The 16,291-nt window shown below is 41.5% G+C and overlaps 1 protein-coding gene across 7 annotated transcripts in view; it reads left to right on the plus strand.

The window, feature by feature from the left end:
- Nucleotides 1–16,291, plus strand: part of BICD1 (BICD cargo adaptor 1) — a 214,922-nt gene that overhangs the window by 85,096 nt on the left and 113,535 nt on the right. For all 7 annotated transcript variants that reach the window (XM_084809441.1, XM_084809446.1, XM_084809447.1 and 4 more), the window contains exon 3: nucleotides 6,794–7,006. In XM_084809441.1, coding sequence (XP_084665567.1) covers nucleotides 6,794–7,006 — 213 coding nt within the window. The remainder of the gene's footprint in view (nucleotides 1–6,793; nucleotides 7,007–16,291) is intronic.

The raw sequence follows: 16,291 nt of genomic DNA on the forward strand, positions 1-16,291 counted from the left end.
CAGCAGTCGGCAGTTGAGCCACTTGATCACGGAGAGCCTGGTTCTCCTGCACCAGAGCTTGCACCGCCGGGTCCCTGGCAACCTCCATTGGTAGCAGGAGAAGAGAGAGAGAGAAAAAAGAGGAAACAGGGACCAAGCTGTCAGGAGCGCCCTAGCGGCCTCTTTCAGTCTACTCCAATAGCCAACTCAAGATACAGACAAAGGGATTCATTTCAAGGCTTTAATCCTTTTACAACTTAATGACTCTTTCAGATGCTAATCACCAGCGACTAATCAATGAACAGCAGAGTAGCCTATGCTCCGGGTAGGCAGTTGGTCCCCATTTGAAGGAGAATCACTTGCCGACCCTGAACTTATGGGCTAGGGAGAGTTCCTCCCTCTTTCCCTTGGGTCCATGGGATGCGACCGTTGCTTGCGTGCCAAACGGGCGCTACGCCTCCTTTCCACACCCTCCATCACTCGTCGGTCCCTGCATCTGCGTCGAGCATCTAGCAGGCCCCCCTCTCGCACTCTCTCACTGCCAGGGTCACTATCTATCTCAGGAATGTTGGCAGGAGGAATCTCTGCCAGCTGCTGTGCCTGTGAGGGATGAGCGGGCTCCTCTCCCACGGATTGCTGTTCCTCCTCAGAATCAGAACTGCTCTGGGGTTCTATGGGCTCAGTTTCCACCCTGACAATTCCCCACCCACCATCCCTCTCTTCCTCTATCCCTCTGTATGTGTGTGTGTGTAGGGATGGTGTGAGCATCCTGTTGGGGCTCGAAGCCCAGTGAGATCTTGTCTCTTGCTGCTGCTGCTGTAGCAAGTGGGGGTGGAGGGAAGAAGGAGGAACCTATCCTCTTCTCCCCCCCACTTGCTGGAGGCCAGGGCGAGAGGCTGGGGGGTGTCTACCGATGCTCTTTTCCCTGTGCCAACCCTTTGCAGCCATCACGAGGAAGAGGGCAGCAGCGACGGCACCCAGCGCTCAGCTTTGGGGGGGGGGGGCTACTAGCATCTTCAAAGTTTCAAAGCTGCGCAGCTTCGAAGACCGTGAGATGACATTGCATAGGTTCCTCAGCACTCAAAGCTTTATCACCAGCAAGGAAACGGCTGGAGGTGCATGCTCTTGTCTGATCTTGGAAGGTCAGCAGGGTCGGTCCTGGTCAGAATTTCGGATGGGCAACCACCTAGGAATCAGGCTTCCTGCACTGAGCAGGGGGTTGTTCTCTCCCTTCAAATGACACTAACTTTTACCTCCTTCTATCCCCTGCTTTGGCTTTTTAAAAAAAATTAAGGGTCACAACTGAGTGCCTTTACACATTCTGCCTACCCCCCCCCCATTTTCCTGGTAGCTTAACTGGTGCTGTAATGTTTTCCTGTGGCCCCAATCCTGGGTACTCACTTTTATAAAACAGTGAATGCATTGCACTTCCTCATATATATGCTAAGGTTTTGTGGATTGCTTTAGAATCATGCTATTAATATTTTTCAGTATGACGTCTGAGTATGATTTCTGTGCAGGTTATTAATACAGATACAAAAGCACTTCATATAAATTATTCCATGACAGTACATAAAAGAAAACGTAATAGAGGTTCACATAAAAATATGCACCCATACTTTGCCAAATGTGACCAGTGGCCTTTAAAAATGAATGTTATTGTCTTCCCCTTGAGTATTATTACGATCAAAACTGCATAAGATCAGTGTATGATAAACCCTCCATTTCAGAGACATGGCATTAAATAACATCTATAAATCGCTTTTGCAACATTATCACCCCAGTTTTATAGATATGTGCAGCTATGTATCTATAGATATAGCAATTCCATCACATCAATTCTGCTCCGTGACTGGTTACTGCAGTCCCATTATAAAACACATTTCCTGAATATTAGGTATGTTTTGTTGTGCTGAAATAGCTGCACTTGTGATGGCTTAAAATGCTCTCAAAGTGCTGTGCAGGTTATGAGTTCCTTCCCATTATATCCCCACCATCCTCCTTTTTCTCCCCAATTCTCTACTAGTGGTATTGTTTATCATCACTGTGCTACAGTGGGCCAACGTGGTAGTGTGTCAGATTAGAATTATAGAGACCCAGGTTCAAATTCCCCCTCAGCCATGAAGCTTACTGGATGACATTGAGTCAGTTCCTAGTTCTCAACCTAACCTAACTCATAGGGAGGTTGTGTGGATAAAATGGGGTAGAAGAATAATGTACCCTACCCTGAGCTCTTTGAAGGAAGGACAGTTCTTTTTTTTTTTACAGTTCTAAAAAGGGAATTAAAAGAAAAGTCTCAGCACAGCCTTTTCTTGTTTGCTGATTGGAAGTGAAGATTACCTTTGGCAACATATTAAGAAACTGGATATTTTGTCCCCTCTAATGAAAAAGTGTCACTTCTAGATGATGTGAGCTTCCTTGGGGCTTCTGTATGCTGAGGTTCATCTCATGCATATCAATTACCACTTAACACCCTTACTAGCACAGTCATCAGAAAACATATATTGAACATTGATTGATAAATGGGAACAGAAGGGGAAGGAAATCACTGGACATATTTTTACAATTTGTAGTTTAATAATAGAAGAGCCCAACGTGATAACTTTGAACAGAGAGGTCTGCAATTAGACAATACTAAACTATTGTTTACTGATGCTGCTAGTGAGTCTTTAAAAACAATGTTAAAGTTCATGCGAATAGGGGAGATTGTAACCATTGGAGCCTAATAAAAAACAAATATAAATAACAATTTTGCCATATTTATAATAGTCTGAAACATTAACATCTTTTTGCATCATTCCTTCTCTTGCCAATTCTCTTTTCTAACTTTCACTATAAAACTTATTCTAAGGAAGTGATAGTAAATATATGCACATGCTTTTCTGTGCATACTAAAGAAAGCCAGTAGTTTTGCTGGTTGGCAAAAGTCCAACTCTTTTGCATAAATATTGTTATGCTCTCAGAATATGGATAGTTTTGATACCCTTGCCATGTGTGCCTGCATGATCTCCAGTATTATTGAGAGATATTTGGCAGCCACTAAGAGGAAGTCACACTCTAACAGTTCGGTGGTACTTAATAGCTACATATTCAAAGGCAGTATGCATTAAATTTAGTCTTTAAGAAGAAAAAAGTTAATTTGTTCAGTTTTGTTTCTCCTTAACTCTTTCTTGGCTCAATCGCTGTTATGCTGTATAGAATCAAGAGCATGAAAACAGATAGTTTTTTGCATGTGTAACAGAAACTCATGAAGTTATGACTTATACCTCCTTTTGTGAGCTAATTAAATAATTTCTCATTCATAGCTCTCAATTAATTAAATCCACCTACCCACCCTCTGCAGCTGCTGCACTCAGGATAGAATGTAGTAAGTACAGTGCCAACACATTGTCAGATAACATGCTGCTACACCAGCTTTGCAGGGACAGTGTAGCAGCCTTAGAGGTGGATATAAGAGCATAGATATGTCAACTGCTGCACCAGTAAACAAATATTATGGGGCAGTAGTGGTAAGTTGTAGTGTTTTAGCTTGAGACATTGCACGAGTGTTGGCACTGCAACAGAAGCAATAGCTACCATTGCTGGATGTGGCAAAATGACATCATACATAGCTATCACATGGTGCAGAACTGGGGGAGAGAAACTGGGTAATGTGACTAGTGATGGATCATCTGCATGGCATCTTAAATGTTTCAGTGAGTGTTCTTTTTCAAGTAATGGCCAGGCATGTTGCACAGGACTCAGAGATCTGCATGCCCAACAAAGGGCTAGAAAAAGAGTGGGGGTGTAAGAGTCTTGTTAGGATCAGGCAACAGGGGATGTATCATGTCCTTTTTCTTTGAAAGTCAATTGAAAAACACTGTACTAACATGGAGAATTCATAGATATGGCATTGTCATGGTGTCTTGCCAAAGGCAAGGGTTCTTTTCTGGATTCAGGAGCAATTAGCACACAAGTGAGTTGAAGTGAAAGGATTTTATTTAAAGCAGGCAAAAGGATATTAAGAATATACAATACCAAGCAAGCTTATCTTCCTCAATCAGTTGTCGGGAGCCCCACTGGACGACAATGAGGAGACCCCAGTCTGCGGCCGGCATGCAGCACCTTCCCGGTCAGGTCTGCATCGAAGCTCCTCTTGGGCAGAGCTACAAGGTTTTTTTATACCCTGAACCCTTGAGTGCTACGTGCCACTTAGGACAGCACCTCAATTAATCATACCTGTTGTGTTTAGATCTCATGATGATGTATTTACATGGCTGTACCACCCAAAAGATAAGCTGAGGTGAGTGGACAGCAGCCAGATGCTATCCTCCCGCATTCCAAGGCTGTACCATCCCCACCTGCAACTGACCTTGGAGAACAAATTTCAAGCCAAGGGCCTTAAGGAGGCCTAAGTCTTAAGGTCTTCCAGGAGACATGGGAATAGAAAGTTTCTCTTAATATCCATGTGTAGAGACATGGAAATTCCTCTACACATGGATATTAAGAGAAACCTTCTATTCCCATGTCTCTACCTGCAACTGACCTTGGAGAACAAATTTCAAGCTAAGGGCCTTAAGGAGGCCTAAGTCTTAAGGTCTTCCAGGAGACATGGGAATAGAAGGAACAACTGTGGCACACCATCCCTATCTCCTCGATATACAATAGTCTTCCGGTGGTTTTCCTCTACACATGGCTATTAAGAGAAAATATGAGTTGAATCATTCTGGTTCTAGCAATCACTCTGTTTGACTCATGCAGTAACATTTCACCTATGCCTTCCTAGCACACCTTTGTTAACTTAAGTGATAAACAAGGTTGAACTACTTAACCTTAACTACTTAACCTTAACCCTACTTAAAATCACAAAAAATAACAAATGGTTCAGATAAGGACTTCAGTGAAGGATGTTGACACTGGGGGTCAAAGGGAGGAAGGCTGAACATGACTTAAAGTGAAAAGTCTTATTTTGAAACTCAGAGGAAACCTATTGTTTAAAAAATGCTGACCAAAGAATATTATTGTTAGGCCATGGCTTAGATTTCTGGAAATTCAAATAGTCCATTGTTTAAAAGCGCTGACCTTAGTTCCTTTTCCTGTTAGCCATTACATACAAACTCATTTAAAAATCATATAAATATAGAGCGAATTCAGATTGCAAGTGAGGTTCTCTCACCAGAGCCTCCTGGCTCTTCAGGAATAGCATTGCTAATAATCTAGGCATCATCCTCTACTTGTTTTTCACACACTTTAAGCTTAATTTGTCCTCTGCGTGTTTTGCTCAGACTATCTCTTTGGGAAAATTATTTTTTGGGGAAACTGCTCTTTAGGAAAGTACTAGGTTTTGTGACTTATTCTGTGTTTCTCATAAAATGTACCCTTTTGAAAATAAAGCAGTTTTAAAAGGAAACATTATTTCTTAAGACTCTTGGTTTTTCATGCCAGTACAATCTCTGGAAGTCACGGTAGACAGGGTTACTTCTTCATGGGCTATTCTCATGCAACCTGGTTAGCACAAGTAATTTATAGTTTGCTTGGCTGCTGAGGTATGTGAACTTATCTATTGGGAGCCACTATGGCAATGTAAGTCTATAGTTTGTAGAGGAACATATTTCATAGGCAGTGCATTGTTTGATTTTTTGCATGCTTTTCAAACTACATTTACCAAGTAGGTGTGTAAGAATGTAGGTCTACAAGTATGAGAGACTTTTATTGTTTTCACTGTAACATTTGTTCACAAAAGTACCTGTTTTATAACTATCCAATAGCAATTACTGGAGACTCTCTAAAAAATATCGATTTAAAAAATGTAATATTTTTAAACTGTAACTAATTGATCATACTGATTTATGTGGAATCTTGTGGGATGGATTGGGCTTGACATCTGCCATTGAAAGTCTGTTTTTGTATTTATTTACTGTCCAATAACTGAAGTTCTCTGGGCACGATACAAGTTAATGTGTCAACACCAAACTAGTTCATATACAGACTGAACAACCAAAATATTTGTGTTCTTATAATAGTTTCACTTGCATTCTTAAGTCTATGAATACTGTTGATATACTTGTATGAAATAAGATGCAATTCATCAGCATTTTATGTTCCCACATTGCCTGGTATATTGATGGTGTCACAGTTAACAGATTCATTATTTTAAATTTGACCTGTTGTTTTCAAATCAAAACTCAGTCTAGTAGCTTGCTGACTTTGGCTCTTTTAGAGTTACAGTCCTTGGACAAGGCAACTAGATTGATATATTATTGAGTAGGTTTTGAGACCTTTAATGCTGAATTCACAAGATTCCAACCAGCTACTTCGCACAAAGGTATGAACAAAGTTTTGAAATTAAGTTTCCAAAATGGTCTCCTCTTTTGGCCTTGATGCTGATAAAATATCACAAATTATTGGTACAGTATAAAATGAGAGCAAGACAGTGGATTTTCTTGAACATCAGGTTTCTATTGAGGAAAAGAAAAGCCAAGGAGAACAAAGTTATACACAGGAGACCACCTGGTGCTTTAGACCAGGAGTGGAGACCTGGTACCCTTCCAGATGTTGCTGGATTCCAAGTCCCATCAGACGCAGCCAATGTGGCCAATGGTCACGGATGATGAGAGCTGTAGTCTAACAACACAGGTTCCTCACCTCTGGTTTAGATGAACCTGTTTGAGAACTGTTGCTAATATTTGGTTTTGCCTAGCTTCTAAGGACAGCCCTGCGTTCTTCAGCATTTTATCTAGGGATATTATACTTCTCTGTGCCAAATTATTCAGCACATCCCTAAGAGTATTTGAGATTTTTAAAAATTTCATGAGACCTTATTTTACTTTTGCAGGCATTTGGACAGTCATTCTCAGTCCACCGTAAAGTAGCTGAGGATGGGGAGACACGCGAGGAGACGCTCCTTCAGGAGTCCGCATCAAAGGAAGCCTATTACCTAGGGAAGATCTTGGAAATGCAGAATGAGCTGAAACAAAGCAGGGCTGTTGTTACTAACGTTCAGGCGGAGAATGAACGACTGACAGCGATTGTGCAGGACTTGAAAGAGGTAAATCAGGATAAGAAGAGGTGTGATATGTAGAATGGATATTAATTGAAGTTAATTTTAAAATATGGCATTCAGAGAGTCATAGAAGACATGACGTAGGTGTTCCCTGACAGGTACTCCTGTCATCTTTTTATTTCTCAAGAAATAGCTATGGGGGCTTGGATTTGGATTGGGGCAGGAGTGCGTGAGCAGGAATCTGTGTCTAACTGTTTGCCACTGTGCTGATACCCTGACTTAAATCATCCAACCACACACAAAGCTGCTATTTCTTGCAGAGGGGACGACATACAGGCACAGTGGCTAATAGCTTCAAGGTGTGTGTATGTGGGTGATTTGGATTTGGCTCATGATGTGGGACATACTTCACTGCTCCATGGGCCAGATCCAAATCCCCCCATCCCTCAAAGTTGCTGGTTGAGAAATAAAAAGACACCAGGGGTTCCCATCATGGAACTCTCACATCTCATCTAATTTGGCTTTCAGTCATTAATATTCCATGGTTTATAAACTGTTGAGAGCAAGTCCATCTTTATGCTATCCTAGTTCCCATACATTCCCTGGTCAGAATTCTCCTTTATTTGAAGGGTTGATTTTCTCCTTATTTTATTTAGTTTGGTTGTACACCACCTTGAAATCCAGCTAGGATGAAGTGCAGTATATAAATGTTCTTTATTATTATCACCATCTATCTATCTATCTATCTATCTATCTATCTATCTATCTATCATCTATCTATCTATCTATCTATCTATCTATCTATCTATCTATCTATCTATCTACAACATTTATATACCGATCTACATCTAAACAGATTCCAGTGTAGTGAACAATAAAAGATGAATAAGACACCATATTAAATTTTTCTTACTTTAAAAAACAGAATACCAGTAAAAACCGTGGCTGGTCAGTCAAGAAGGACTTCCTGAAACTATTATTCCCTAAACTGTCACACTGGAAAGTCCAGGCTCACTTCCACACTTAATGTTATTTGCTGCCTCCCAAAGTGTTTTCAGCAGCTTGTTGATCAATTAGCTGAGCTGGAACTATTCTAGCCTGCTCACTTTTAATGAATGAGACTATGCTGAATAAAGAGAGTGTAGATTTGCATCATGGCACACACAGGGCTCTGTATCTTTGGAGCTTAGATGGATTTCACATGAAATAGTAAAGAAGTACTTTTTGCAGTATATTTGAGTGAACGTTGTTAATGTGGAATACAATGAAGATAAATTGAATAATCATTCTTACTAATTCATATCTTCCATTCTTATTATAGGCAAAGTTAAAAGAGAAGTAGATGCAAGTCTTACATATGAAAAGTCCTCTAGGATGTTATTTTAAGAAGACTGCAGAGCAAAATTAATTAAAATAATGGGGCTCACTTCCAAATAAATGTTTAGGACTACATGAGGTGCAAGTGGGTTTCAAGCACTGGATATGGCAAAATGTTTTAAAATACTTTCAATTCTGTAGTATCTTTTCCTGTAATCAAACATTTTATTTATTTATGATGTACATTTATAGCCCACCCTTCACCTTACAGTTCCAGCTGATATGTACCCATCACCACTACCAAGAACCCTTTTGCTTTAAAGGTCCATGACAGAGGAACATGGCAGTATAGCTTCTCCTCCCCTCATGCAAATGAATGGAGAAATTGCCCCTTTCAGTTGCATAGAAAGAAAAATGTGTATGTGTATGATCTCTCATTCCCCATCTCTAACTCTCACCCATTTTTCCTTGTCTGTGTTCTCCCCTCTTTTTCTCTGTTTCCCCTTTTTTCTGTTTTCCCTCTGTGTATGTGTGTGTGTTTGTGTGTGTGTTTGTGTGGGTGTTCCCCCCTGTTTTCTCCTCTATTTTCCCACTGTTTCTTTCTCTCTCTTTCTGTTTCCCCTCACTCTGTTTCTGTGTTGCTGTTGGGGTGTGTGTGTGTGTGTGTGTGTGTGAGTGAGAGAGAGAGGGAGGGAGGGAGGACACTCCCAATATTTTGTGACTAGTCATGCCCCCCAGCAGCGATTTTATGGTTGCTCTCACTGTACTTTTTTAAAATGCCAAATGTGCCCATGAGTCCAAAATGGTTGGGGACCCCGGTGCTAAATCATGATTTAGCCTTATGTCCAAACTGGACCGTTGAGAACATCTAGTTTGGGGGCACCAATTTACAGCATTGCATTGCACTTAAGATTGTCTTTGAATATTCAACGCAGACACTGATATTTGGGGAAGGATTATATTACACACTTGAATAGGTTTAACTATTGCTTCCAAGGAAACTGCAAGTTGTAATTTGGTAAGGGGCACACAGACTATGGATACTGGAGAAATCTGCAGTCGTTTCAAATGACTTAGGTTTGTGTGGATTCTGTGGACTTGTGGACTGTTTTACTTTCCAGAATTGCAAGTTTAGTCGTACAAATATAAGTTGCTGGAAAATATGCTAATATATAGTGTATTTCATTTTTAAGAACACAACATTTTATACATCTCTGATCTCTCTTCAGTGGCTACTCTGTAGCAAACTTTTTTCTCTCCGTTATATTCATTGATTGTATGTTGTGCTAAGAGAAAAATGCAAAATGTTTTGTGCCAACAAAAGTTCTGTAAATTGTGACGGACTTTTCTGAGGACTTTTCCAAAGGGGAAAAATCTGAATCCATCAATGATTGGGCAACAGAGCAAAATACACATGACAGTCCCCGACACACAGATGGAATGGATTTAACAAAATCTGTACATCCCTGATATAGACCTTTAAAAGCAAATTCTACCCCTAAAAGCAAAGTATGCAAATACAGGCCTCTAAAAGCAAATTATGGCAATATAATATAATTATGTTTTGGTTTTTGTTTATCTGCTCCACTGTTGTATTTGTATTTAAAAAGCTGTTTTGAGTCTGTGATGCAAATGGTCCTTAGGACTCTTGTTTCTTCACTCACTCATTTAATTTGATCTGATTTTTTTTTTTTTTTATGTAAAGCAACTATTCATTTGTATTGCAGTCTTTGGATTGTAACCAGGCTAAGTTAAGTCCCACTGATTTCACTGATCTACTCTAAGTATTTCAGTGGCCCTACTCTGACTAAGTATGGATCCAAGTACAAGCTGTCCTCTTCTAAGGGAAGCCGGTTAGGCTGTTTGATCCCTAGAGGTTCTTCCAAATCCATCATTCCTTGATTAGTTGTTCACACATGTTTAACATGAGAACCTATTAATTAGCAACATTGGTTTGTTTGTTTATAAATTTAGTGCTTGAAGAGATGCATCTGGCATCTAGGGATACTAGATCCTGGGGTCATCCCATAAAGCTGATTGGTGGGAGATTTAGGAAAGATAAAAGGAAGGACTTCTTCACACAGCACATAGTTAAACTATGGAATTCACTACCACAAGACATAGAGATTTGGATGGCGTTAAAAAGAGGTTAAACGAATTCCTGGAGGAGAAGGCTATTAATGGCTACTAGTCCTGATGGCTATATGCTACCTCCAGTATCGGAGTCAGTATGCCTGTGTACACGAGTTGCTGGGGAACATGGCCGAGAGGATGCTGTTGCACTCATGTCCTTCTTGTGGGTTTCCTGTGGGCAGCTGGTTGGCCACTGTGTGAACAGAATGCTGGACTAGATGGACCCTTGGTCTGATCCAGCAGGGCTCTTCTTATGTTCTTGTGTTCACGCAATAACTATAAAAAAGATGAAAGGTGATCACCTGCTTGTTGCTATTCATCTAATCTGTTGGTTTGCAGATATCATTATTCACATTTGGTGGGTAATTACACTTTGAGGCAAAAATTCTTTTGCTTTATTTTGTGTATCTTGTATAATTTTCTGTGTTCCAGTAGAAAAAAAGCAAATTCTACAATGCCAAAATGATAATTCTTTTACTATTTAATATAGTGTTACAAATGGAGTAATAAGATCTGTTGCCTCTGGCAGACATTTCAGAATCATACTAAATGTGACACAATAGATTCTTGAATAGGATCTCCTGCAATTAAAAGAAAATAAGTTAATAGCAGCTGCAGGACAAAGGACAATTTGGATTAAGCCTACAGTACTGGGGGAAGGGAGTGTAATCCTTTTCCCCTGCACCAATTTTGTGGTTCATATTGCCTTCCTATAGCTGTTATTTGCCCTATAATTGCACTTGAGTGGTGTTTATCACTCCAGAGTAAGACCAAACAGCTGAAATCAGATAAATATGAATCACTTGAACTAATTTAATAAATATCTGTATTAATCTTCTAATTCAATTAATAGCTTTTTGTGATGTAATCTTTGTATTAATTGCAATTTACTAATTCCTACTATAATGTTTGTAGGAATATTTTAACCATAGAATTATTAATTTAGGTTTAAACAATTAATAACCTTTAAAGGATTATGTTCATCTTTTCACTGTAATCTTCCTTCCTTCCTTCCTTCCTTCCTTCCTTCCTTCCTTCCTTCCGGTAGTATCCAAATTGCTGCTTTTTCTGTTATCCTAGCAAGCATTAGTTACGTTGCGCTAATGTTGGTTTATGCCACTGCAATGTCATTACTAGTAGCAGTGCGATACAATTGGTTACAACTAGGGATGTACGAAAGGCACTTACCTGGTCCCGCAGCTTGCTTCACGGTGGGGGGGAGGCGCTTCGGTTCTCCCCCCGAAGTTCAGGCCGGGGGGGAGGCATCCCGCCTCGCCCGGCCGAAATTCAGGCCCGGGAGAAGTGCCCCATCTCCCCGGCCGCGAAATACAAAAGTGAAAAACAAAAACAAAACACACACCCGTGATAGGCTACGTAACGATTTACGTTGCCTCTCACGGCTAGATTTCCAAAGTCAGCCGTGATAGGCTACGTAAATCGTTACGTAGCCTATCACGGGTGACTTTGGAAAAAAAAAAAAAGCATGTACGCAAATGGCAGCGCCCATGGGCGCCGCCATTTGCGTTCCTTATTTGGTCCCAGGTAGTTTACATAAAGCGTTACCCTTATTTTTGCCATAGTCTACGTAAATCTTCACGTAGACTACGCGGGCCCAAATAAGGAACGCAAATGGTGGCGCCCATGGGCGCCGCCATTTGCATACGCGCTTTTTTTTCCCCCAAAGTCAACCGTGATAGGCTACGTAACGATTTACGTAGCCTATCACGGCTGACGTTGGAAATCTAGCCGTGATAGGCTATGTAAATCGTTACATAGCCTATCATGTGTTGTTGTTGTTTTTTTAACTTTATTTTGTAATGGTGGAGGCGGCAGCCGGTCGGAAGACCGGCCGCCGCCCCCGCCCCCGACGAACCACTGCTGAACCACCGCCGGGACCCGCCGCCGAGAGGGACATTTGAGGGAGGTAAGTCCCATCCTGGGGGGGGCGGAGAATTTCACCACCAATTTCAGGGGGCCGAATGCGTTGGCATTCGGGCTCCCCAAGATTCGTGGAGAAATTCTCCGCCATCCCTAGTTACAACTCTTTCTTTCTTTCTTTCTTTCTTTCTTTCATCATTGTTAATAGTGAAGTGCATGGACTTCATTTTCTTATAAAAGTTAATTTTATGTCTATAATTATTGCTTGTGTAAGCAATTGTATTCTATTTTACTTTCATTTGTGACTTGCAGAATTTGAAACCTCAGTTGTTAAATAGCTAAATTAATATACCTGGAAATGGTCACACATTCCAAACTTAAAGCAGGAAGCTGTTGGCCCATACTGCCCAAACAACAGATCAGTGTAGGTGGCCAAAATCAGCAATAACACAGGAAAGTAGATCAACCTACCTGGGCCTTGAGATTGGTCTTGGAAGCCCTGCTTGTGGGCCTACCATTGACATCTATTAGATTGGTGGCATGTGAGATAGGGCCTTTTTGGTAGTAGCACTATGTTTGTGGAACTCCCTCCTGAGGGAAATATGTATGGCCCCTACTTCACTGGCTTTTAAGGAGACCCTGAGGACTTAAAAAAAATAAATTCCAAGCAGCTTTTAATACGTTATGCTCTACAATGTTTGAACTGCTGCAGTTTTAACATTTTAAAGTTATAATATTTTAATGTTTTGAGATTGTGGTTTCATTGATTTTTATGTATTATCAAAAGCCAATGTGGTGTAGTGGTGAGAGCATTGGACTGGGAGCTGGGAGACCTGGGTTCTAGTCCCCACTCGGCCATGGAAGCTCACTGGGTGACTTTGGGCCAATCACAGACTCTCAGCCCAACCTACCTCGCAGGGCTGTTGTTGTGAGGATAAAATGGAGAGGAGGAGGATTATGTATGCCACCTTGGGTTCCTTGTGGAGGAGAAAAGGTGAGATATAAATGCAATAAATAAATAAATAAAAATTATGTAGCGCTGTTTGGATGTGAGCTGCCTTCGAAGGGTATTGGCCTGAAAAGTGGCATATAAATATTTGAAATAAATATATATCCCCAAATTGTTGCAGAGTAAAATATAGCTAATGAATAAGACTTCGTAGAAGGGCTGAGCACATGCTGTGATCATCTGATCTCTTTCCCCTTCAGACTTGTATCTTGAAAACCAGGTGTAGAGTGCTAGTTAAGCTAATTAACATTCTTATCATGGAAGCTTTGCTGTTCAATTAATTCTGTCTTCTGAGCTGCAGGCAGGCCAGGTCTCCAGCCGCTCTTCCTTTTTTGCAAGCCTAGCTACTGCTGTAGAGATAACTGCCCAGATCAGATGAAGTTTTAACACCTTGTCTACCATGCTTCACAAACCTGCATGGTTTTTAATGTCACTGCTGCTTCTGTGTTTTTGCTGGGGGGTTAGTATTTCTCTTTGGTCTGTTATGTATTTGTCACAGAGTCCCACCCTCCAACCCCTTAGTTATATGACCACTTTAGTGTATGGAAACTGTGGGGAAAAGGGCCCATTTGGGTTCCCAGCTACTTTAGCCTGAGGTGAGCCTGATTTGTACATCGGCTAGAAAAGTGATATTTGTATCTGTGAGCCAAAAGATGCATTCTGTGATTGACTGCAGGAACACACAACTGCCTTGCCACAGTCAAGCAGTGAGCTAGCACAGGCAGGGGATTTCCCCATGGCTACCAGATACTGAAAGGGTTGTGAGAATAGGCTTGTGAGAATAGCCAGCATTAATGACATAATAACATAGGAAGAGCCTTGCTGGATCAGCCCAACTTCCAATTAGTCCAGCATTCTGTTCACACAGCGGCTAACCAGCTGCCCACTGTAAACCCAGAAGCAATAGCGCCCTCCCACACATGTTCCCCTGCAACTGGTGTACATAGGCATCTGCCTCTGGTACTGGAGGTATCATATAGCCTTCAAGACTAGTAGGCATTGTGGTGAGAGGGCGAAACGCCCCTCACAGGCTGTGTCTAGTGCCGGTCCAATGAAGCCATAGACATCGGGTAACGGTTCAACGCGTCTTCATTGCTGCAGCAGGGCTGAGTACAAGAAAATATACTCCAGCCCCGAGGAAACCTCAGGCTGGTCTTTTATAGCTAGCTGGAGTTACATAAGCAACAGCACGCACGTGTCAGTAATTTTCCACATTGTTAGATCTATTACTAAAAGAAAAGCGTCTCAAGTTTCTTAGATCGCTATCAGGAAAGTCCCTAAAGTTTCTTGTTGTGCAGGTGTGACAACTTGTTTACAAGAACGGAAAGATATGCCTAACCACAAAGTTAAGTAGAACATTCTGTGGTTTGGCCAAAGTACAGGCAGTTGGTTACATGTTGTTGCTCAAGCAGTTCATTTCTTGAAACATTTCTTACTGCTATGACAGCTAGAACTGCATAAACAGCATGACAATCAATCCCATCAGCCTTAACTAAAGTAGATCTATTTATCTACTTGCAATTTCTTGCTTTCGAACTGCTAGGTTGGCAGAAGCTGGGACTGAAGACAGGAGCTCACTCCGTCACGCAGCACTCGGGTCTTGAACTGCTGTCCTGTTGACCTTCCGGTCTGCAGTTCAGTGTCTTAACCACTAAGCCACCGCGACCTAAAAAAATAGCAGCATTCTATTTTGCTAAGAGGTCGCAACCTAATAAATTTATTGGACAATGTTTCATAAAAATAAAAGAATGCTCGGTTTGTAATGGGCCAATTTTTACAGTAACCAGTGTACTCATAGGTTGAGGCCTTGGTTTTCTATCAATTCTTATTATTGGTTCTCTGCGTCCAGAGAAAAGGGAGGGCACTTTTATTTAAAAGACAGTCGATGGCGCCAATATCCACAAGACAATCATAGGGCTGTCTGTCAGTGGTCAAAGTGAGAAAAGGTTTGTTTATTTTTAGCTTCCAAATGTTGGGGGAGGAATTTTCAACTACCTGCAACCCTTCACAAAAATCTCCATCCTTACATCATTGAGTCTGCTGCCTTTCATCCGTTTCCAACGCTTAATAGGCTCCCTGGCCTCTGCCTCTACTAATGCCTTGCCCTCTCATCCGGCACTCATTTTTCCAGTGTCTTTCTTGTTTATAAACATGACACTAATTTCTCATATCTCTTTGTCTCAAATACCCAAATGGGCCACCTCTACCCCTTTCCTAGCCATGGCCTCATCTGCAGCCGCGAAAGTCACTTTCACTCAACGCAACTGCCAACAACTTTGCATCAGGTTCCGCTTCCCTACGCCTCTCTTTCTTCCCCTTCTCTTCTCTGCCATTAAACACATGCACTGCCACACCCAAAATTTCTTTGACTGTCTTCCCTTGCCAGCCAGGCAAGTGCTTCACAAAATATTCTTTAATATCTGGTGCTGACTGATCTACAAACAATCCAACAATCAATGCCCTATTCTCTTGAGCATCAACATTAATTCCTCCTCCAAATATTCGGATAGCCTGAGACAGCCGAGTAAAAAAACCCCTAAGCTGGAGACTCAGTTGCCAATTGCAGAGTCCCCTTCACTTTTGCCCAGTTGACAGTTCTCTGCCCCATTTGTCTGAGGACCTCTAGGATCCGAGCAGCATATTCGTTCAATAAAGTCAAGTTCACAGGGTTATTATAGTCCATGCATGGCAATATCTCAGGTTAGGTGGCAACGATGGGAGTGCCCTGGCCACTCAAAAAATGGGCGGTTAATGATTTGGTCATTTTTCGCTTGAATTCAGCAAACTGAGTGGGGGTAAGGAGGACCTGTATCAATTGTGTCACATCGCCCATGATGGGATGATGTGTGGCAATGATTGAATTCACTTGTTGTATGAAATCCTTGGGATCTTCTTTAATTTTTGGTATAGTCTGCCCCCAGAGGACCAAATCTTTGGGCTTAAAAGGTGTATGCTCTTGTCTAGTGTGAATCTGGGGTCCAGGATGGGGTCGT

Source organism: Heloderma suspectum, chromosome 7, assembly GCF_057233095.1.
Source record: "Heloderma suspectum isolate Gila_16-S chromosome 7, 16-S_ref, whole genome shotgun sequence".
NCBI lineage: Eukaryota > Metazoa > Chordata > Lepidosauria > Squamata > Helodermatidae > Heloderma > Heloderma suspectum.